Source organism: Phaseolus vulgaris, chromosome 3 (genome assembly GCF_000499845.2).
Source record: "Phaseolus vulgaris cultivar G19833 chromosome 3, P. vulgaris v2.0, whole genome shotgun sequence".
NCBI lineage: Eukaryota > Viridiplantae > Streptophyta > Magnoliopsida > Fabales > Fabaceae > Phaseolus > Phaseolus vulgaris.
Window position 1 is genome coordinate 23,200,396 of NC_023757.2, and position 24,954 is coordinate 23,225,349.

General features: G+C 35.0%; 2 protein-coding genes across 7 annotated transcripts; one reads left to right on the forward strand and one right to left on the reverse strand.

The window, feature by feature from the left end:
* Positions 1 to 1,080: 1,080 nt before the first annotated feature.
* LOC137806880 (uncharacterized) lies at positions 1,081 to 23,769 on the reverse strand. 6 transcript variants are annotated; one of them, XM_068607231.1, is made up of 4 exons: positions 23,584 to 23,769; positions 21,468 to 21,540; positions 21,190 to 21,234; positions 1,081 to 3,930 (listed from the first exon to the last, which is right to left on the reverse strand). In XM_068607231.1, the coding sequence occupies exon 4, from the start codon at positions 2,436 to 2,438 to the stop codon at positions 1,431 to 1,433; it is 1,008 nt and encodes a 335-aa protein (XP_068463332.1). In that variant the 5' UTR covers positions 2,439 to 3,930; positions 21,190 to 21,234; positions 21,468 to 21,540; positions 23,584 to 23,769; the 3' UTR covers positions 1,081 to 1,430. The 6 variants fall into 6 exon arrangements, with proteins under 6 accessions (XP_068463332.1, XP_068463331.1, XP_068463333.1 ...); XM_068607230.1 differs by having other exon boundaries at positions 1,081 to 3,941; XM_068607232.1 differs by lacking the exon at positions 23,584 to 23,769 and adding an exon at positions 22,085 to 22,255 and having other exon boundaries at positions 1,081 to 3,941.
* Positions 9,591 to 14,413, forward strand: LOC137839378 (uncharacterized). The gene is made up of 2 exons (XM_068648496.1): positions 9,591 to 10,183; positions 14,323 to 14,413. The coding sequence occupies exons 1-2, from the start codon at positions 9,591 to 9,593 to the stop codon at positions 14,411 to 14,413; spliced, it is 684 nt and encodes a 227-aa protein (XP_068504597.1).
* Positions 23,770 to 24,954: the final 1,185 nt, after the last annotated feature.

Sequence of the window (24,954 nt, forward strand, 5' to 3'; positions counted from 1 at the left end):
TTTTACAAGTTAAAATTAATAGAAGAAGAGTTACTCTGCACAAATTGTGTGAGGTGTTAGTGAGGTTTGAATTCCTCTTAGCTTTAGGTCATATCTTGTGAGTATTGAGAGCTCTCAAGTGGCAGCTATCTTCACTTATCTTGGAGGTCAATCACACTCCAAGTGGCGTGTTCCACTTCTCAAATCCATCACATAAGCTTTCTCCTTCCTTCATCTATTCCTCCATTGTCATTCCATTTTTACTCTTTGTATCATGTTCTTGTTTTGTTTTCCTTGTTTCCATTCGACAATTCTATTTTGGTTTCTTTTCCTTGTTCTCTAATTATGCACCTTCTAGCATCATTTTCACCTTATAATTGTCTTTTCATTTTGCCTTTGTGAAATAAACCTTCACATCTACTTAACCACGTGGTTAAGTTAATGTCCAGTGAGGATTTTCCTAAGGTCTTCACTCTTAAATTCCTAAAATCTCAATCTAAGTAAACTGTCACACCATAAAATGAACAATCCTAAAATCAACTCACATCACTAATTGGTATGATTCCAATAACATGATATGGATATAGAATGAATGGGTAACTCTAAAACAGAAAGTAAACCCCAAGAACTACTCAAGAACAGTTCAGGAATCACAAGAACAATGCCAAGAACAGCAAGTTAACGCAGCATACAAGGATCTACCGAATGAAATGAGAAAAAGAACAAAACCCATGTAGAAGAACTTGAAAACAACAAGATTTCGCATGTAAAATGATACCAAAACGAAAACGAACCAAGAACAACAAGAGTACAACAGATATGCACTTATTATAAGGGGAATAATGTGCAGAAAAAGATAGAAACACACCAAGGAAAGATTGCAACGAACAAGGAATAGGGAAACCAACAAAGAACACAAAACGGAAGAAAAAGGAGATGGAAAGAAAGACTTATGTGGTTGTTGATCAAGGGATGATCTTCATGCCACTTAGAGGCTGGTTGCTTCCAAGATGAATGGTGGTGCCGCCACTTGAGAGTCCTCCCAAGAGCTCACAAGATGAGACTAAAGAGAGAAGAAGAGTCAACACTCACAACTTTCTCTAAACTTCACTAGAGTTTCATTACTTCCAATTTTCAAATCTGTTTTACAATGAGGCAAGGTTCTCCTTTTATCGAATGGGAGATGACCAGCCCTCTAGGTAAGGAAGGAAGGAAAGGCTCCTTCAAGTTCCTTCTATGAACAAAAGGTACCTAACTAGGCCAAAAGGTGACCTTCCTAGCCATTTCTAAGTAACTAGTGACTAAAAGTGCCTTTACATGTATAGTTTCTTTTATTTTCCTTTTTTAGGCACTTCCCTAAGGCTATCATATCTTATTTACAATTTAATACAAGAGATATTACAAAGAGAGATTTCATTTGGTAATCTCTTCCCAAAGATCTAGCCATGCTCCTAGTGATTCTTTGATTGGAGTGGGCTTGGGCTTGGCCTTCTTGGGCTTGGGCTTTGGGCTTGGGCCTCATCTTTTGCAAAGACTAATAAGAAGAACTTTAAATGCTTCGACCCTTGTCCATTTCTTCTATTGATGACATCTATTTGATTCGCATCATACTCCCCAAGTTGGAGAGAATTCGTCCACGAATTCAGTACTCCTACATAAAACAAAGTCAGTTTGCAATTAGGTAAGAGAATACAAGACGATATAGGCAAATTTGACTTAGCATTTGGAAACGATGGAAAATATGTAGGAAAATATTGTTTAGGAATGATTTTATTTGGAAAAATAGGCGGTAAGAAAAAATCAGCCTTAACATTCTTTATCCTATATAGTGTATAAGTAGGAACCTTGGGTAATGAAAAAGATAAAGAAGAAGGATACCTTGTAGGCGTAGCACGAATCAAAATTGAATTAGTTGAGAAGGTATTATGACTCGGTTTATCATGTACTTCATTTGCTTTTTCATTTTCTCTTTTAGTTTTTATTTTTATTTGGTCCTCTTTGGGATTGGTCCTATATGCAGGGCGATTTGGTGAAGAAACCCCGGGCATGAAGTCTATTTGGTGTTCAATCCCTCTTAGAGGTGGTAAGTATTTAGGAGGATCTTGAAACACATCATGAATTTCCTTTACCAAATCATCCAAGCAAGTAGAATGAACCTTATCCGTTACACACTCAAGGGTCCTAGGCATAGCTAAAAAGATAGACTTTTGGGATACTATTACCTTGTTGACCTGTTTGCTAGTCATTAGAAGACTCTTTTTTGAACTCTTTTTATCTTTTTCATTCTCTCTTTTTTGCTTCATTTTAAGTTGGTCCTCGTGGACTTCTTTTGGAGAGAGAGATTTTAAAATGACCTTGTGCCCATGGAAGTCAAAAGAAAGTTTGTTGGTAAGGCCATCATGAAAATCTTTTCTATCAAATTGCCATGGCCTACCTAGTAAAATATGCGTAGCTTCCATAGGTACAATATCACACAAGACCTCATCCTTATATTTACCAATAGAAAATCTAATGAGGACTTGTTTATTTACAACTATTTCCCCAACCTCACTTAACCATTGCAACTTATAGGGCTTTGCATGAGAGATAGTAGGCAATCCTAGTTTGTCTACCACTCTTGTGCTAGCCACATTAGCACAACTACCCACATCCACTATTAAAGAACATAACTTGTCATTAATGAGACACCTTGTATGAAAAATATTTTATATTTGTGTTTCATCAAAAGGTTTTGAAAGTTGACCAAGCATACGTTTCACTACTAACAAGTCACCTTCATTTGGACTTTCGCTCTCATACTCACTTGGCGACCTAGGAGGTGTGGATGATCTAGAGTTTGCGGATTCATGTTCACTCACCACTTCCCTATTAACATTTATCATCATATTTCTTTTAGAAGGACAATTAGCCGCTATGTGACCATATCCTAAACATTTAAAACACTTTTTACTTGAGGATTTGATTGGTGATTTATGATTAGAAGTGGAAGGCTTAGAATCCTTAGCTTTAGAAGATGAATCTTTAGAAGGAAACTTTGAAAAATATTTGTTTTTATTTTTCCAAGAGTTGTTGTAGTAACCATCATGAGTAGAATTTTTGAAAGCCATTTTACTTGCAATTTGATTTTCAACCTTGATGGCAAGGTGAACTGAGGTTTGTAAAGATGAATACTCTTGAAGTTCTACAACATCTTGTATATCCCTTTGAAGACCACTTATAAATCTAGCAATCTTTGCTTCCTCACTTTCATCCAAATTTATTTTAAGCATAAGCGTCTCTAATTCCTTGAAATAACTATCCACACTTAGCGTGCCTTGGTGAAGCCGTTGGAGCTTCAACATTAGGTCTTTCCTAAAGTGTGGTGGAACGAAAATATCACGCATACATTTTTTTAAAGCATCCCAGGAGTCCACGTGAGGCCTCCTTCTATGTCCAATGTCCATGAGTGTCTTATGCCACCATTGTAAAGCATAGTCTAGAAATTCTATAGTGGCTAGACGTACCCTTTGGTCTTCTTTGACCTTATACACATCAAAACTTTGCTCACATTTTGTTTCCCACCCCAAGTACACATGAGGATCTCTTTCACCACTAAAGGGAGGTAATTTTACATAGGGTAAGTAAGGTTTTTCTTCATGGTGCCTCCTTTCTTCATGGTTCCTTCTTTCTCTATGATGATGATGGTGGTGTTGGCGGGTTTGGTGGTACCTTTTTCCATCTGAATCTTCTTCATGGCCGAGATGATTAAAAGCACTTCTTGAAGGACTTCTATGTGAATGGCGCCTTCCATGTGCAGAATTGTTGGATGTTGCATGATTTTCTTCAAGTCTTTGCAACCTTGCTTCCAATTGTCTTATGGCTTCATCTTTTTGTGCAATGGTCTTTTTGGCATCCTTCAATTCACCATTAATGTATGCTTTTGGTGGAGAATTAGACTTGGATGAACCACTACTTGAATAATGCTCCATTTTAAGAACAAAACAGTACACAAATGAACAAACAATTAAGAGGAAACAAGGTTAGTAAAACAAGTGAAAAAATTGCAAAGATGCTTGCGGTTTTGTGACAAAATTTGCACTCAATTCACACCAAAAAAAGAATTCAATTCTCTTCCAAGCTAATCTTGTGGTTTGGTGATTCTCAAGTGAAATATGTCAAAGCACTCACCCACTTTATCCAAGAGCATCCACCACAAAACTTAAAGAACAATAAAAGACAAGCAAGAAAAGGTGTAAACAAGAAATGCTATATCAAAAGGAATACAAGATATATGACAAACTCAAAGAATAGTGAAGAAAAGACAAGCAAGAAAAATAAGGTACTCAATTAAAGGATGGCACACAAAAGAAACCTAAAGAAAAGCACTAGAGTAGATGAAGAAAACAAAAACAATGCTACTGGAATTTTTTTGTTAAAACTGTGCGTGAAATAAAATATTTAACTCTAACTGTAGAAAGCGAACTGGAATGTGAAATTTTAACCACTGGAAATTAAAGATGTTACCTAAAAATTGGCACTGGATTCACTCAAAAACAGTAAGCCAATTCATTGTGATAAATTTCCGAAAATTACTGCCTAATCACTGTTTTCCAGCGTCAGAATTTTACACACTGTACGTATTTCATTTATCATTTTTTTTTTACTTGGAATTTTGTTGTACTTATTTTTTTCATTCTTTTGTAACACTTCAAACTACTTAGATACAGAATTTCAGAATTTTCCAGTAAGCACAGAAATTTTGATAAACCAAACAGTCAGCACGTTTTTATGAAAAACAGAGGAACCTATACTGGAATGAAAAAAAAGAATTGAGAAACTTCAAAAGACACAATAGATTTGATGTTTAAGAACTTGTATAGGTCTATTACACAAGTATGAACTCAAAACTAAAAAGAAAAAAGCATCAAAGGATCAAAAACAGAAACACAAAAACTGTACTCAATTAAGAAAAACAAAATCAAACAACTAAAATTATCAACAAAAGGACTACATAGAATTGATAACATTTTTGGAGAAACATGACTTTGACAAAACTAATAAGGATTTAAAAATCAAAATGACACAAACACAATGTAATAAAAACAAGAAAACAGCAAGAAATACTAAAAAATAAACCTAAACAGAAAGGTAAAGACAAGAATGTAAAGTTCTTGAATTAAAAGTGCCAAAACAACTCAAGCATACACAAGAACACACCTAAGATTCATGATACCACATTATATGATTCCAATAACATGATATGGATATAGAATGAATGAGTAACTCTAAAACAGTAAGTAAACCCCAAGAACTACTCAAGAACAGTTCAGGAGTCACAAGAACAGTGCCAAGAACAGCAAGTTACGCAGCATACTAGGATCTACCGAATGAAATGAGCAAGAGAACAAAACCCATGTAGAACACTACAAAAAAAAACTTTTATTAGAAAGGGCCAAAGGCGGACACTGATCACAAAAAGCCCACGCAAAGATGCAATTAACGTGGGTTTTTCCTTCACACAACTTTGAAGCTAATATCCTTGTCGCAAAAAAAATTGTCGGGTGCTCGCAATAAGTTGGCTTGCGTGGGCTTTGCCTACAAGTTGCCAACACAAAAAATTACAAATGTTAACTTAAGTGGGGGCTTAGCCTTGGACAGAAAGTGAGGGCTTAGGCTTAGCTAGGGGGACAATAAAATTAGCGTGGGCTTAGCCTTGGATAAGGGGACAATAAAATTAAAAATAAAGTGTGGGCTTAGTCTTGGATAGTGGGACAATAAAATTAGAATAAAGTGAGGGCTTGACCTTGGTAAAGTGACAATGAAATTAGAATAGGCTTAACCTTGGATATGTGGACACATAATTTTTTTTTTGTATGCACTATTTTTTGTAGCTATTGAACTCCACTTTTAAATAAAAGTTTGGATTTTAAATATTAAATATTAATATTTTTTCATTTGCTTTTTTTTTTTTGCAATAGCATTAAAAAGAAAAAAAAACATCAATGAATTGATAAGTTAAAAACTAAAAAACAAAAGTAATGAATAAATTATTATATTGATGAATAAATTATTAGTTAGTTTGGTTATCTTAGTGATTTCATTATTCTTCTTCTTAGGTTTAGGCTTTGTTGAAATGCCTTCCATTTGCGCTGCTTACTAGTTAAGACAAAGAATCCATTATTACCAGTTACTCAGTTAATTTTAATTAGCCAAATCAAATGTTATAACTCAATTCAGGGAATAACTGCATAGGAAGTGCTACTTATATTTAATATTCCATTAATGTTGTCAACATTTACACCGATTATATTCTGGAAGACAACTCAATCTGGGGATGTTAACAAGTGACGACCATTTAAACTAAACCGAATGAGGAAAAGATTTATAGAGATAGCAAGTTCAAATAAAGCCTTATACACTAGAGAATTTATTAAAGATTAATTATACAATGATGGAAATGCATCAAATGTTACAGTACAAACCCATACACACTTGTGTAAACATGCCCACTTGTCCACTATCACCAATAGTGGAGGAATAAAGATGGGGCCAGATTAACAGACAAAAGGCAAAGGGCATGGTAAGGGACTTGGTGAAAAACTACAAAAAGTTACCTATGATAAAAACAATTTTGTTAAGGCGTAGACATTGAGTGCCAATTTAGGATAGAGTAAAACATGTCCCTAGGAAAATTAGTTATCAAATTGTGAATCAAAAGACCTATTTTTTGAATCATGAATCAGAACGTATCACAAACCATAAGATTCATGATCAAATATTAAAATAAATTAAAATATACTTCTGACAAAGGAAATTTTTAAAATGGTGTATAAACAAATAATATTTTTATTTCCTTTCCAGGAACATTATTGGAGTTCTTTGTAATTTTCTCTCTCTCAACATTGATCAAGACAAATTTTCAACAAAAAACATTTTTTTCAGTCATCCCTTTGTTTTCCCACACCATGGCAGATGTTCATTTCAGATCTATAGATCTTGGGTGTCTTTCACCTAATCTCAACCTTGAAAAGGTTACAAAAAGTGTCAGGCTATCCAAAAAGAGGATGATCGGCATCAGAGAATCCACAAACCTTGATCACCTTTCCATTTATGCAACATGTAACACATTTGAGCACCTTTTCAAAAAACCATAATCATGCACCTCTCCACCAAGAAGATTCCATCCTTCACTGCCTTGGTCTATCACACTAGTTGTTATTTGGCTCCCTGTCCCTCCAAGATATTTATTGTTGGAAATAATGAAAAAGTAAAGATTCATACAATTCTAACGACTCAGAACACAACTCTGAGGACAAAATGAAACTCCGTGCAATCTGTATTCACAGTGCAAGGGCTCAAATTGCAACTCACATTAACATGTATTTTATGTGGATGTTATCCCTTAAAGGACAATAAGAACCTAAATAATGATTAAAAAAAGGAACAAATTGTGTTTGACCATCAACCTAGTCTTTGGAAGGTCCATTTAGGCTCAATTAGAGTGTTGCTTGGACTTCCTCTGCGCACCAGATCAATTGTGTTTTATATTGGCCATATCTGATGAGAATCAATTAAAGGAGGCTTTTATTAATGAAGGAAGAGGACATTCGCCTTCACATTTGAAGTTCTTCCTTCTAGTCTTCTCAAAATTAAAAGAAGACATAAAATAAAGATGAGGCCCAAGCCCAAAGCCCAAGCCCAAGAAGGCCAAAGCCCAAAAAAGCCCAAGTCCATCCCATGAGGGGCAAGGTCAAGCATTAAAGAGCATCATTTGATTTACTCTTGTAGGAGGTGTGGATATTAAATAAAGGAGTATGAATATGTAAAATAAAGTCACATTGTCCATGTGACTTAGGAGAGTAGGTGTAGTTTTTAGGAGGTGTCATAGTAGAAAAAGGTCACACCTCCCATGTGACTTGTTTTTGGTGGGAATTTCAAATGAGTTTTATTTGAATTTTCCCACCTATTTTCCAGCACCCTCACACTATAAATAGAGGTGTGGGCTCTTGTAAAATTCAGAATTGAAATTGGTAATAGAGAAACTCTACTCAATTTGAGAGAGAATTGTGAGAACTTTGTCTTCTCTTTCACCTTGTCTTATCTTGAGTGCATTTGGTTCTCTCAAGTGGCGGCACTAGCTCACTTATCTTGGAGCCTTCACCATCCAAGTGGCGTGATCACCAAACCAAGTCCTCATCTCCATAAGTTCTTCTCTTCTTCATCTTTTCATTTCATACGAAATTTCTAAACATGTTTAGCTTCTTTATGTTCGGTAATTCAACTTAGTTTCTAGCTTGGTTCGGTTCTTTTCTGTTCTACCTGAATTTGTGCGGTTCATTTATGTTTTTAAAGCTTTCTATTCGGTTCATTTTCCTTTTTACACATCTTAATCGGTTCAATTGGATATAGATGGATCTTCCATATGAGTTTGGTGTTTGGTGCAAGTTTTGGTGAGTTCTTGAGACATAGAACATTGATTCAATTCCTTAAAAGTGCCTATGGTATCTCCAACTCATGTTGATTCCATAGAATGTCAAAGAATCATCTCTACTTTGCTAGTGGAATCATATCATGTGGTATCAGAGCCAGGTTTGTTCTTGTTTAATTTTGAGTTGTGTTGCACTTTTAATTCAAGAGCTCTATAATTCTTGTTGTTTATCTTTCTGTTTTTAGGCTTAATTTTGAGTTTTATTGTTGTTTTCTTAATTGTGCCTATCATGTGTTTGTGTCTTTTCCTTTTTTAATCCATACAAGTTTTGTCATAGTCATGTTTTTCCAAGAATGTCATCACTTCTTGTAGTCCTTTTATTGTATTTTTTTTGTTTCTTGCTTTGGTGTAATACAGTTTTTCTGAACTTGTTAGTTGATCCTTTGTGCATTTTCTGTTTTAGTTTTGAGTTCATACTTTTATTTTAGATCTATACAAGTTCTTATACATCATTTCCATTATGTCTTTGCTAGTTCTTAATTCTGTTTTTCATTCCTGTTAGGATTCCTCTATTTTTCTGAAAACGTGCTCACTGTTTCGATTTATTGCAATTGATTTACTCACTGGAAATTTCTGAAATTCTGGATTTGTGTTCTTTAAATTGTTATAAAAGAGTATAAAAAAGAAGTACTTCAAAATTCAAAGTACAATCCAGTTCGCTTTATATCGTTCCAGTTAAATCAGTGAACATCAAGCACAGTTTGCCTAAAAAAAAAATATTTTCCAGTAGCTCTGTTTTTGTTTTCTTCATTTACTCTAGTGCTTTTCTTTAGGTATCTTTTGTGTGCCTTCTTTTTCATTGAGTACCTTATTTTCTTGCTTGTCTTTTATTCATTACTCTTTGAGTTTGTCATACATCTAGTATTCCTTTTGTTATAGCCTTTTCTTGCTTATACCTTTTCTTGCTTGTCTTTCATTATTCATTGGTTTTGTGGTGATTGGCTTTGAAGATTGTGTGCTCTTGTTTTGACATATTTCATTTGAGGTTACTCAAGGCCTCAAGATCAGCTTGGTAAAGGAAGCATTCTTTCTTTGGAGTGATTTAAGTAACACTTCACTTCGGCAATTTGGTTCCAATTCATTTTGCTAACTTTGTTTTCTTAACTTTGTTTGTTGTTTTGTTGTTTGCTGTTTTCTTTTACAAATGGCTTCATATTTCATTGATGAGTTTTACAACCAGCATTCTCCTAGCAAAGCTTCTGTTCTTGGTGAATTAAAAGAGGCCAAGCAAACCATTACACTCAAAGATGAAGCTATTAGACGGTTGGAGGAAAAATTGCAAAGCGTTGAAATGAAGCAAGCTAGGTCCTCTCATTCTATCCATGGAGAGCATCATCATCATAGACCTTCATCTAGAGGCTCTTCCAATGATCATGGTCGTGAAGAGGAACATAGAAGAAGGAGACCTCAACAGCAGTTTCATGAATATAGACCTCATGTTCATGAAGATAAACGTGAAGATGGCTACTACCGAGATGCAAAGGCCAAGCTCCCTTCGGTCAAAATTCCTAGTTTCAATGGGGATAGTGATCCTAATGTGTATCTAGATTGGGAGGCTAAATGTGAACAGATTTTTGACCTCCATGAGATCCTAGATGAGCACAAATATAAGCTAGCCACCTTAGAATTTAGTGGTTTTGCCATGAAATGGTGGCATGGTGTTGTAAAGGACATTATCTATCACAAGGGTCCTCCCGTGGACTCTTGGAACTCTTTAAATGATCAAATGCGTCGTAGGTTTGTGCCACCACACTTTAGGAAAGACCTCATGTTGAAACTCCAACGGTTTCAACAAGGCACGCTAAGTGTGGATGCTTATTACAAAGAATTAGAAACGCTTTTACTTAAAGTTGATTTGAAAGAAAGCGAGGAAGCTATGATTGCTAGGTTTGTGAGTGGTCTAAGGAAGGATATTCAAGATATTGTTGAGTTACAAGAGTATTCATCATTGGATTCTTTAGTTCATCTTGCAATGAAGGTAGAAGCCCAACTTGCTAAGAAAAATTCTTTCAAATATGCTCCCAATGATGGTTACTACAACAATTCTTGGAAGAACAAAAAGTCTTTTTCTAAATTTCCTTCTAAAGATTCTTCTTGCAAACCAAAGGAATCTAAGCCTTCTACTTTTATGCCTAAATCACCAACTAAATCGTCTAGTAAAAAATGCTTTAAGTGTATGGGTTATGTTCACATTGCGGCGAATTGTCCTTCTAAAAGGAATATGTTTGTGCATAATGGCATTGTCATGAGTGAGCATGATTCGGATTCACCTAGGCATTCTTCACATTCTAGGGCATCTAGTGAGAATGAGAGTGAGAGTCCACTTGAATGAGATTTGTTAGTTGTGAGAAGACTTCTTGGACAAGTTTCACAACCTTTTTGATGAAAGTCAAAAGGAAAATATTTTCCATACAAGATGTCTTATTCAAAACAACATTTGTTCCTTAATAGTGGATGGGGGTAGTTGCACTAATGTGGCTAGTACAAGAGTGGTGGAGAAGTTAGCCTTACCCACTATCTCTCATACCAAGCCTTATAAATTGCAATGGCTAAGTACCAAAGGTGAAATCATGGTTAATAAACAAGTCCTCATTAACTTTGCAATAGGAAAGTATAAAGATGAGGTTTTATGTGATGTTGTGCCCATGGAAGCAACTCATCTTCTTTTAGGAAGGCCTTGGCAATATGATAGACATGTTTTACATGATGGCCTATCCAATACAATGTCTTTTTCCTTCCAAGGGCGCAAGGTTATCGTAAAACCCCTCTCTCCCAAAGAGGTTCATGGGGACCAAATAAAAATGAAAACTAAAAGAGAAAATGAAAAAGAAAAAGAAGTAAGTACTAAACCGAGTCACACCACTTTGCCCACTAAATCCAACATGTTGACTCGTGCTATGCCTCAAATGGAACCTCCAAGGTCTTCTTCTTCTTTATCTTTTTCATTACCCAAGGTTCCTATTTCAACACCAACTTGGTTAAAAAATGTTATGGATGATTTTTTCTTACCTCCTAATGGGTTTCACCATTTAAGAGGTCTTTTTCCAAAACATATCATCATTCCCAAACAAATTTTTCCAACTTGGTCGATTTATAGAACCTCCTTTTCTGAAATCCCATTGTTTACAAATGCTAAGTCATGTTTGCCTTTTTCTTCCACTTTTAATTGTAAAAATAAACTGACTTTGTTATATGCAGGGATTCAGAATTCGTGGACGAATTCTCTCAAACTCGAGGAGTATGATGAGAATCGATTAAAGGAGGCTTTTATTAATGAAGGAAGAGGACATTCGCCTTCACATTTGAAGTTCTTCCTTCTAGTCTTCTCAAAATTAAAAGAAGACATAAAATAAAGATGAGGCCCAAGCCCAAAGCCCAAGCCCAAGCCCAAGAAGGCCAAAGCCCAAAAAGCCCAAGTCCATCCAATGAGGGGCAAGGCCGAGCATTAAAGAGCATCATTTGATTTACTCTTGTAGGAGGTGTGGATATTAAATAAAGGAGTATGAATATGTAAAATAAAGTCACATTGTCCATGTGACTTAGGAGAGTAGGTGTATGATGGAGATCAAGATCAAGACCAAATGGAGGCTAATACTCAAGGACAAGAAGAGGAAGAGGCTTAAGTGTTAGACGCTCAAGGAGTTGGTAGCCCACCTCAAAGGCTTACAAGAAGTCAATTCAAGGCATTAGGAAATAATAGAAGGTTGTTTTCTCTTTTTGTAATATATTTATGTTAGAAGGTGCTTAGAGGGAAACATAAGACACCTCTTTTTGTAAAAGCATCTTTAGGTTTTTAGTTTAGGAAAATTATAGGAAGCTTGGGGGGTGTGAGCTTAGTAAAGGAGTGTAGGCGTAATAGGGAGGTGCCAAACTAAGAAAGGAAGTCACACCTTCTTCATGCTCTAAGTTGGCGCCAATTTTATGTCATTTAGGGGGTAATTTTATTTTAATTAGCTTTTCATTTCAGCACCTCTTAGGCTATAAATAAAGGTGCTTGCCTTTGTAAAAATCAGAATTGAAATTGGTAATAGAGAAACTCAACTCAATTTGAGAGAGAATTGTGAGAACTTGTCTTCTCCTTCACCTTGTCTTATCTTGAGTGCATTTGGTTCTCTCAAGTGGCGGCACTAGCTCACTTATCTTGGAGCCTTCACCATCCAAGTGGCGTGATCACCAAACCAAATCCTTCATATCCATAAGTTCCTCTTTTCTTCTCTTTTCCATTTCATCTTCATGTCTTAAGTAATTCTGAATTGTATGTTAGCTTCTTTTGGTTCGGTATTTTAGTTTTTTGTTCGGTGTTCTTCTTTTCTGTTGTTTTTGGTTCGCTGCCTTTTCAATTTTCAGTACTTCCTTTCGGTTTAATTGCATCCTTTCTCCTTTTGGTTCGGTTCAATTTCAGTATTGTAGCTTTCTATTCGGTCCTTTTGCTTTTATAACCAATTTAATCGGTTCAATTGGCAATAAATGGATCTTCCATATGAGTTTGGTGTTTGGTGCAAGTTTTGGAGAGTTCTTGAAACATAGAACATTGACCCTATTCTATTAAAAGTGCCTAAGCTATCTCCAACTCAAGTTGATTCCATAGAATGTCAAAGAATCATCTCTATTTGGCTAGTGGAATCATATCATGTGGTATCTAGAGTTTAGGTTTGTTCTTGTTTAATTTTGAGTTGTGTTGTACTTTAATTCAAGAGCTCTATAATTGTTGTTGTTTATCTTTCTGTTTTTTTAGGCTTATTTTGAGTTTTATTGCTGTTTTCTTAATTGTGCCTATCAAGTGTTTGTGCTTTTCCTTTTTGAATCCATACAAGTTTTGTCATAGTCATGTTTTTCCAAGAATGTCATCACTTCTTGTAGTATTTTTATTGGATTTTTTTTGTTTCTTGCTTTGGTGTAATACAGTTTTCTGAATTTGTATCTTGATCCTTTGTGCATTTTCTGTTTTAGTATTGAGTTCATACTTGTATTTTAGATCTATACAAGTTCCTATACATCATTTCCATTATGTCTTTGCTAGTTCTTAATTCTGTTTTTCATTCCTGTTAGGATTCCTATATTTTTCTGAAAACGTGCTCACTATTTCGATTTATTGCAATTGATTTACTCACTAGAAATTTCTGAAATTCTGGATTTGTGTTCTTTAAAGTGTTATAAAAGAGTAGAAAAAAGAAGTACTTCAAAATTCAAAGTACAAAAAAAATGATAAATCAAAAACAAAAAATGTGCAATTCTACCGAAAAAAATACGGTAATCTGGCAGTGATTTTGAAAAATTTATCTCAATTAATTGGCTTACTGTTTTTGAGTAATTCCAGTGCCATTGTTGAGCTAAGATCTTGAACTTTCTGTGGTTAAAATTTCATAATCCAGTTCGCTTTATATCGTTCCAGTTAAATCAGTGAACATCAAGCACAGTTTGCATAAAAAAATATTTTTCCAGTAGCTCTGTTTTTGTTTTCTTCATCTACTCTAGTGCTTTTCTTTAGGTATCTTTTGTGTGCCTTCTTTTTCATTGAGTACCTTATTTTCTTGCTTGTCTTTTATTCATTACTCTTTGAGTTTGTCATACATCTAGTATTCCTTTTGTTATAGCCTTTTATTGCTTATACCTTTTCTAGCTTGTCTTTCATTATTCATTGGTTTTGTGGTGAAGTGCTTTGAAGATCGTGTGCTCTTGCTTTGACATATTTCATTTGAGGTTACTCAAGGCCTCAAGAACAGCTTGGTCAAAGGAGTATTCTTTCTTTGGAGTGATTTAAGTGACACTTCACTTCGGCAGTTGGTTCCAAATTCTTTTGGCTAACATTGTTTTCTTAACTTTGTTTGCTGTTTTGTTGTTTGCTGTTTTCTTTTCCAAATGGCTTCATATTTCAGTGATGAGTGTTACAACCAGCATTCTCCTAGCAAAGCATCTGTCTTCGGTGAATTAAAGGAGGCCAAGCGAGCCCTTACACAAAAAAGATGAAGCTATTAGACGGTTGGAGGAAAGATTACAAAGCCTTAAAATGAAGCAAGCTAGGTCCTCTCATTCTATTCATGGAGAGCATCATCATCATAGGCCTTCATCAAGAGGCTCTTCCAATGATCATGGCCGTGAAAAGGAGCATAGAAGAACGAGACCTCAACAGCACTTTCATGGATATAGACCTCATGTTCATGAAGATAAACGTGAAGATGGCTACTACCGAGATGCAAAGGCCAAGCTCCCTTCGGTCAAAATTCCTAGTTTCAATGGGGATAGTGATCCTAATGTGTATCTAGATTGGGAGGCTAAATGTGAACAGATTTTTGACCTCCATGAGATCCTAGATGAGCACAAATATAAGCTAGCCACCTTAGAATTTAGTGGTTATGCCATGAAATGGTGGCATGGTGTTGTAAAGGACATTATCTATCACAAGGGTCCTCCCGTGGACTCTTGGAACTCTTTAAAGGATCAAATGCGCCGTAGGTTTGTGCCACCACACTTTAGGAAAGACCTCATGTTGAAACTCCAACGGTTTCAACAAGGCACGCTAAGTGTGGATGCTTATTACAAAGAATTAGAAACGCTTTTACTTAAAGTTGATTTGAAAGAAAGCGAGGAAGCTATGATTGCTAGGTTTGTGAGTGGTCTAAGGAAGGATATTCAAGATATTGTTGAGTTACAAGAGTATTCATCATTGGATTCTTTAGTTCATCTTGCAATGAAGGTAGAAGCCCAACTTGCTAAGAAAAATTCTTTCAAATATGCTTCCAATGATGGTTACTACAACAATTCTTGGAAGAACAAAAAGTCTTTTTCTAAATTTCCTTCCAAAGATTCTTCTTTCAAACTAAAAGAATCTAAGCCTTCTACTTCTAGGCCTAAATCACCAACTAAATCGTCTAGTAAGAAATGCTTTAAGTGTATGGGTTATGATCACATTGCGGCTAATTGTCCTTCTAAATGGAATATGTTTGTGCATAATGGCATTGTCATGAGTGAGCATGATTCGGATTCACCTAGGCATTCTTCACATTCTAGGGCATCTAGTGAGAATGAGAGTGAAAGTCCACTTGAAGGGGATTTGTTAGTTGTGAGAAGACTTCTTGGACAAGTTTCACAACCTTTTGATTAAAGTCAAAGGGAAAATATTTTCCATACAAGATGTCTTATTCAAAACAACATTTGTTCCTTAATAGTGGATGGGGGTAGTTGTGCTAATGTGGCTAGTACAAGAGTAGTAGATAAACTTGGATTGCCTACTATCTCTCATACAAAGCCCTACAAATTGCAATGGCTTAGTGAAGTAGGCGAAATAGTTGTGAATAAACAAGTCCTCATCCATTTCTCAATTGGAAAATACAAAGATGAGGTATTATGTGATGTTGTGCCCATGGAAGCAACTCATGTTCTTTTGGGAAGGCCTTGGCAATATGATAGAAAAGTTTTTCATGATGGCTTTACCAACAAACTTTCTTTTGATTTCCATGGTCACAAGGTTACTTTAAAATCTCTCTCTCCAAGGGAAGTCCATGAGGACCAAATTCTAATGAAGAAAAAGAGGGAGAGTGAAAAAGAAAAAAGTCCTAAGCCTACACTTCTTGTGTCTAGGCATAAGGTCCAAAGGGAAATAGTGGCTCACAATCCTATTTTCTTACCTATCGCTAGACCTCTTAAGTTAGAACCACTTGTTGATAGTTCTCGTGCCTTGGATAATTTGGTAAAGGAGTTTCAAGATGTGTTTCAAGATCCTTCAAAAGGCCTTCCACCTTTGAGAGGGATTGAGCACCAAATTGATTTGATTCCAGGATCTTTCTTACCAAATCGTCCGGCCTATAGGACCAATCCAAGTGAAACCAAGGAAATTCGCCAACAAATAGAGGCTTTGATTGAAAAAGGTTGGGTCCAAGATAGCATGAGCCCTTGTGCTATGCCTATTATCCTTGTCCCTAAGAAAGATGGCACAAGGAGGATGTGTTCGGATTGTAGGGCTATCAATAACATTACAATTAAGTATAGGCATCCCATACCTAGGCTTGATGATTTGTTGGATGAATTGCATGGTTCTCAAATCTTTACAAAGATTGATCTTAAAAGCGGCTACAATCAAATCCGTATCAAACCGGGTGATGAATGGAAGACGGCTTTGAAGACCAACTTTGGCTTATATGAGTGGTTAGTTATGCCCTTTGGTTTAACCAATGCTCCAAGTACTTTCATGCGCCTCATGCATCATGTTTTGAGACCTTTCATTGGTACGTTTGTTGTTGTTTATTTTGATGATATACTCATTTATAGCTTATCTTTGAAAGACCATAGGTTGCATGTTAGGCAAGTATTAGAAACCCTTAGGAAGGAACATTTGTATGCTAACCTTGCTAAATGTATGTTTGCACTTGATCATATAGAATTCCTAGGGTTTGTTGTGAGTAGCAAAGGGGTCCATGTGGATCAAGCTAAGGTGGTGGCCATTCAAAATTGGCCTACACCTAAATCAATGAATGAAGTCCGAAGTTTCCATGGACTTGCTTCTTTTTATAGAAGATTTGTACCTAACTTTGGTACAATAGCCGCACCACTCAATGATATAGTAAAAAAGGATGTGGTTTTTCAATGGGGAGAAGCACAACAAAAAGCTTTTGATATTTTAAAGGAAAAATTGACTAATGCTCCCATCTTAGCCCTTCCTAATTTTGCTAAAACCTTTGAGATTGAGTGTGATGCTTCTAGTATAGGCATTGGGGCTGTTCTCCTTCAAGAGGGCCACCCCATAGCTTATTTTAGTGAGAAATTGAAGGGAAGTCATCTCAACTATTCCACTTATGATAAAGAGTTATATGCACTTGTTAGGGCTTTGTTTACTTGGCAACATTATCTTTTTCCTAAAGAGTTTGTGATTCATAGTGATCATGAATCTCTTAAATATTTGAAAAGCCAAAACAAACTTAACAAGAGGCATGCTAAGTGGGTGGAATTCCTTGAGCAATTTCCTTATGTGATCAAACACAAGCAAGGCTAAATAAACATTGTGGCCGGTGCACTTTCTAGAAGATATGCCTTGATTACTCTTTTGGGTTCTCAATATCTTGGCTTTGATCACATTAAGGATCTTTATCATGATGACCTTGATTTTTCTCTTATCTATCAAGAGTGTATTAAAGGAGGACACAAAGATTTTTTTTTATACAAGATGGCCTTCTTTTGAAGGGAAAACGTCTTTGTGTTCCTCAAAGCTCTATTAGATTATCTCTTGTTAGAGAAGCACATGAGGGAGGATTAATGGGTCACTTTGGGGTTGCTAAAACTTTGGATGTGTTGCATGAACATTTCTATTGGCCTCATATGCATAAACATGTTCATAGTTTGTGTGATAAATGCATAGCTTGCCGCAAGGCTAAATCTAGGATGCATCCCCATGGTTTATATACTCCTCTCCCTATCCCTTCAATGCCTTGGGTTGACATATCTATGGATTTCATCTAGGGATTACCCAAGACATCACAGGGAAAGGATTCCATTTTTGTGGTAGTGGATCGTTTTTCAAAGATGGCTCACTTTATTCCTTGCCACAAAGTGGATGATGCATGTCATATTGCAAACCTCTTCTTTCAAGAAGTGGTACGTTTGCATGGGATTCCTAGAACTATTGTGTCCGATAGAGATCCCAAATTCTTGAGTCACTTTTGGAAGACCTTGTGGGGTAAGCTTGGTACTAAGCTTTTATTTTCTACCACTTGTCACCCACAAACCGATGGTCAAACCGAAGTGGTAAATAGAACTTTGGGACAACTATTGAGATGCTTCATTTCCGGGAATCCTAGAGTGTGGGAGAATTTACTACCCCATGTTGAATTTGCCTATAACCGTGTAGTAAATTCCACCACCTCACATTCTCCTTTTGAGGTTGTCTATGGGTTTAATCCCTTAACACCTCTTGATCTTCTTCCTATTCCCATACTTGAGGATGTCTTGTGCAAAGATGGGGATGAAAAGGCTTCTTTTGTGAAAAAATTTGCATAAAGACATCAAGATGAGAATTGAGAAGAAGGTTGGCAAGTATGCTGAGCTTGCCAATAAAAGGAGAAAAGCATTGTTGTTTGATGAGGGTGATTGGGTTTGGCTTCACTTGAGGAAAGATCGTTTTCCTACTCAAAGGAAGTCCAAACTAATGCCTCGTGGTGATGGACCTTTTCAAGTCCTCAAGAGGATTAATGACAATGCTTATGAGTTAGATATGCCTGATACATACCTTGGTAGTCATACACTTAATATCAGTGATCTAACTCCTTTTTCTGTAGGTCTCCAGAATTCGTGGTAGAATTCTCTCCAACTCGGGGAGTATGATGGAGATCAAGATCAAGACCAAATGGAGGCCAATACTCAAGGACAAGAAGAGGAAGAGGCTCAAGTGTTAGACGCTCAAGGAGTTGGTAGCCCACCTCAAAGGCTTACAAGAAGTCAATTCAAGGCATTAGGAAATAATGGAAGGTTGTTTTCTCTTTTTGTAATATCTTTGTGTTAGAAGGTGCTTAGAGGGAAACATAAGACACCTCTTTTTGTAAAAGCATCTTTAGGTTTTTAGTTTAGGAAAATTATAGGAAGCTTGGGGGGTGTGAGCTTAGTAAAGGAGTGTAGGCGTAATAGGGAGGTGTCAAACTAAGAAAGGAAGTCACACCTTCCTCATGCTCTAAGTTGGCGCCACTTTTATGTCATTTAGGGGGTAATTTGAGTTTAATTAGCTTTTCATTTCAGCACCTCTTAGGCTATAAATAAAGGTGTTTGCCTTTGTAAAAATCAGAATTGAAATTGGTAATAGAGAAACTCTACTCAATTTGAGAGAGAATTGTGAGAACTTGTCTTCTCCTTCACCTTGTCTTATCTTGAGTGCATTTGGTTCTCTCAAGTGGCGGCACTAGCTCACTTATCTTGGAGCCTTCACCATCCAAGTGGCATGATCACCAAACCAAATCCTTCATATCCATAAGTTCCTCTTTTCTTCTCTTTTCCATTTCATCTTCATGTCTTAAGTAATTCCGAATTGTATGTTAGCTTCTTTTGGTTCGGTATTTTAGTTTTTTGTTCAGTGTTCTTCTTTTCTGTTGTTTTTGGTTCGCTGCCTTTTCAATTTTCAGTACTTCCTTTCGGTTTAATTGCATCCTTTCTCCTTTTTGTTCGGTTCAATTTTAGTATTGTAGCTTTCTATTCGGTCCTTTTGCTTTTTATACACAATTTAATCGGTTCAATTGGCAATAGATGGATCTTCCATATGAGTTTGGTGTTTGGTGTAAGTTTTGGTGAGTTCTTGAAACATAGAACATTGATCCAATTCTATTAAAAGTGCCTAAGCTATCTCCAACTCAAGTTGATTCCATAGAATGTCAAAGAATCATCTCTATTTGGCTAGTGGAATCATATCAGTGTAGGTGTAGTTTTTAGAAGACATAAAATAAAGATGAGGCCCAAGCCCAAAGCCCAAGCCCAAGAAGGCCAAAGCCCAAAAAAGCCCGAGTCCATCCCATGAGGGGCAAGACCAAGCATTAAAGAGCATCATTTGATTTACTCTTGTAGGAGGTGTGGATATTAAATAAAGGAGTATGAATATGTAAAATAAAGTCACATTGTCCATGTGACTTAGGAGAGTAGGTGTAGTTTTTAGGAGGTGTCATAGTAGAAAAAGGTCACACCTCCCATGTGACTTGTTTTTGGTGGGAATTTCAAATGAGTTTTATTTGAATTTTCCCACCTATTTTCCAGCACCCTCACACTATAAATAGAGGTGTGGGCTCTTGTAAAATTCAGAATTGAAATTGGTAATAGAGAAACTCTACTCAATTTGAGAGAGAATTGTGAGAACTTTGTCTTCTCTTTCACCTTGTCTTATCTTGAGTGCATTTGGTTCTCTCAAGTGGTGGCACTAGCTCACTTATCTTGGAGCCTTCACCATCCAAGTGGCGTGATCACCGAACCAAGTCCTTCATCTCCATAAGTTATTCTCTTCTTCATCTTTTCATTTCATACGAAATTTCTAAACATGTTTAGCTTCTTTATGTTCGGTAATTCAGCTTAGTTTCTAGCTTGGTTCGGTTCTTTTCTGTTCTACCTGGATTTGTGCGGTTCATTTCTGTTTTTAAAGCTTTCTATTCGGTTCATTTGCCTTTTTACACATTTTAATCAGTTCAATTGGCAATAGATGGATCTTCCATATGAGTTTGGTGTTTGGTGCAAGTTTTGGTGAGTTCTTGAGACATAGAACATTGATCCAATTCTATTAAAAGTGTCTATGCTATCTCCAACTCAAGTTGATTCCATAGAATGTCAAAGAATCATCTCTACTTTGCTAGTGGAATCATATTAATATCATTGGTCAACATGAAGTTTTCATCATGCATGATATATGTATATTGCATAAGGAATAAGAGAAAACAGTGTTGAATTGATGTCATAGTGCAGGAGGCCAATATAAAACAATAACTTTTTAACAACAAAACAGATCCATGCATAATCCAAATATAAAACAATACCATTTCTAATTTTTGGATTGATTTCCACAGTGAATCTAATTACACCAAAATGAAGAAGTTTGTGATTGAACATGGAAAGGCAATGACACTTGCCAAATGTTTTAAGCAAAGATAGATGTCACAACCCAGTGTGTCTGTCTTCACAGAGGATGAGAAGAGAACATATATATCTACGTACCTCACAAAATTGCAATATTTTCCCAAAACAGAAAAATGAGAGATACTGCATGAACACACTGCCAATAAGATACTTACCCAAAATTGCAATCCTTTTTCCCTTGCTTATATCACGAACTTTTACTGCATGAACACACTCACTCATCACAACACTACCAAGAAGATAAAAACATGCACATCACAACACTACCAAGAAGATAAAAACATGCAAAGAGTCATGCATGCAATGTGAGTAATACATAAATGACTCAACCTCTCCATGTCTTTCTATTGCATTGCATAAATTCTTGTCAAGGAAACTACAAAACAAACTTAAGAAATGTTTGATCCATTGCCTTTGAAACAAATTCACTCACTCTAGTAATGAATTGTTTGCTAAGTCTCCTTGAAGGATCAAGTCGTTCATACATCCAACTTCGATCCATTTTTCTGCATGGAATATATGTATATAGTAGTGATGAAATTATTAGTCAATATAACACTGTGAGAGTACATGCCAAAGAAAAGCATGCCAAGTACTAGAATATTAAATTCATTCGTTTCAGGTTTCTTCTGAGAAAGATGAAATTTTTTGGAATGTAAGTTTGCAAAATGTTATAGGGTAGTTTGATTTTTTGCAAAGTGCAAAACAATTGTTTAGTAAAAATAACCTTCTTCTATAAGGCTCTGGAATTAGTGATCCAGATGACGCTGCTATAGCTATAAGAAGAAAACTTAACTCTAGTTATACTCATTCAAACCTTTCATGGTTATCTAAGGCTATCCAACTTCAAATCACTGCTACTAAAAATCAATAGAATAGTTGTACTTTGAATCACGATGGAGAAAATGAGTGGAAAAAATAAGCAGGGGAGGGCAAGCTTTTAAATATGATGTCAAGGGTAAGCTCTCAACAAGGTTTCCTACTTGTTGAGCAGCTTTTGATATGAAAGAAATCGAGAATTTGAGGAGAAGTTAGCTTCTCGAATGCAACCTGAAGGAATGCAGAGAGAAGAGCACCACCAACAAAGTTCTAAGGCCATTGTAGGAGATAGATGAATGGATTCAACTGCTGCTAGCTTTTGCCAATGACTCAGTGGTTCATGAAAAGATATTTGATCAACAGTTTTCTTCTTCAATAGTTAGTCTACCTATATTTTTTTATTCTTCCCAACATCAAACTGCAACAGCTGTATTGCACTTATGAATGAGTGGGTATTATTAAACTATTAACTAAGTAAGGGAATTGTTTAAATTAAAAGATATATTAAAAAGCATGTTAAAATCTATTATTTTTTATTTTTCTTTATCGGCAAGAATGAATAAAATACAAGAACCTCCTCTTACTACATCTAGCTTTCAACTTTACAAAAAGGCAATATGAGCTACATCCAAAAACATAAAACATTGAAAAACAATGCTACCTGCATAATTGTACAACATACTATAAAGCATAAGCAAACCTGCATAATTATGCAGCATGTACCAGCGGCTTTTGGGATTGTTGTTGTATCAAGAAAGACAAAGATGGTTCATGGTTGGCAAGAATCATATATCATTTAATCTTTCTTTGCAAGAATTTTATATATTTTGGTATAATTTACACATTTGAGATGACAGAGGGCATGCTTACTTCTAAAACCATAAAAACAACTTAGCTAACTCAGCAAGCTAGTTAAATAACTTAAACATAATTTTCTTTCACTCTTGTTTTTTATGTATTAATTTGAGTTTATATTTTAATTTATAGTTTTAAAGAACTTAATATAATACTATTTAAAATTATATATTTATTATTTAAAATTAGGTTTATTTAAGTTTTAAGTACCTCATAATTTTAAACAGTTTCATTTGAGTTTTTACTAAATGTATTGATCCAAAATGTTCTCATTAACAAGAATATTATGTGGTTCTTACTTCCATCATTTTTCAAACTAATTTGGAAAGTGAGTTTGATATATATATACATACATACTAGTTTGAATCAAACTTCCTGAATTAAGCAAGCATAACATTGCTGTAAACAAGTGTCATGCAGGCTATTTATTCTTTACTGCAAAATTTGAATGTTTAGACATTACATGTAATACTAACCAAATGAACTTTGGAGAATGAATTAAATTAGAAAGATTGTTGCAATATGTTTGAAGAAGGAAATATAGTGTTGTTCTAAGTTACTTTGAAATGAATATTGAGTTCCTTCTTTCTCTATTTTGGAGGCAATTAGGTAAGGTTACGTCTGCTCTGCTGTTGTCTCTGAATTTGAATAACACAGGACAAAAAAAATACTATAATTGCTTTCTTTCCCATACTACTTACTCCATATTCATTATAGGAACCACTACCAGCTACAAAATACCAAAAACCAAACAGTATTGAAAATGCCTAAAAGAAGGCATAATCAGTGACTAAATCTAATAACCCAGCAACTAGAAAAACAGTGTTAGGGCACAATCGAGATGGATTGAAAACGAAAGGAAATGCGAAACTTACGGTGTTAGGGCACAATCAAGGACACGATCGTACTCCGGTCGCAATGCTTGAATGCTCAACAGAGAGAGTACTCTGGTCGCAATGCTTGAATGCTCAACAGAGAGAGAGAGAGATTCGAATGGAAGGAAGATGTGAGAATGTTGTTGATGCTGAGGAAAAGTAGAGTGAAGTGAGTATTGGGTGGAGAGAATTGCTTCAGAATTGAAAAATGAAAGAAGAAAGGTATTCTTGTACTGGTATATTTGTGTAAATATTAATTAATATATATTAAATACTTTTGAACATTGATAGCCAATTTTTAAGATTATTTACGTCTGGGGGATATACAATTGCTCAAGAAAATATTCATAAATAGTTGAAACACGTAAGAAAAATTACTTAAGTAATTCAAATTGCAAGAAAACAAATTTTGAAAATAATAAAAACTGATTTAAGATTCTAACTAATTATATTTTAGAAGAAAAATGAAAATTTTAGAGGCAAATATTTTCAATAATTTGTGTCCAAGGAGAACAAAAATGTAACTTTACAACAAAATTAAAAATTATTGGTACAGGAATATGGTGTCTTGTTATGAAACGTAATCTTTATTGGGTGAGAAAAAAATTATTGTAACTAATGAATATTTAATTCCAAAAATTTAATACAATTAATTATTCAAGTTTTAATTTGAAACTGTGTATTACATTAAAACCATCAGCATCAGTTTATCTTTAATTTATCTTTGTTGAAAGAATAACAAGGTCTTAATTTACTTTTTTTTCATGAATTGTATTATATTATGTCTAAGATCTATACTTTATATTTAAATAAATACAAAAGTTTAATAAGATTTTCATTTTAATATTTTTTATTTAAATTTGTTGTGAGAAAAAATATTTTTAAGACAAAAACATATCTTTTTCTCTTCTATAATTCAAAATCTTATTTAAAATTTAGTTGTTAAATTTTCTCATATCAACATATTCCAATGAAATAATTTAAAGAAAAATAAAAGAAGAAAAAGAAAAGAAGGGATTAAAGTAAAACAAAAATAAAAATTAATTATTTGTGTGTAATTTGCATGGGCTTAACCTTCATATTATTTAAATTTAATTTTAAAACTTTTAGCGTGGGCTTAACCTTCAAATATTTAAATTTTAATTATTTTTATAATTTTAGTAGTTGTCATTTCAGCAACGCAACCATTATTTATTTTTATTTTATTTTTTAAGTTTACGTGAGAATAACTCACGTTTTCCTCACACCTTATTTAATTTATTTTAATAATGAAGGTTTAATGGACACTATTTAGTGTCCACTTATGGCCTTCAATATTTGTTTGCAGCTAAATTAAGATTTTCTTGTAGTGGAAGAACTTGAAAACAACAA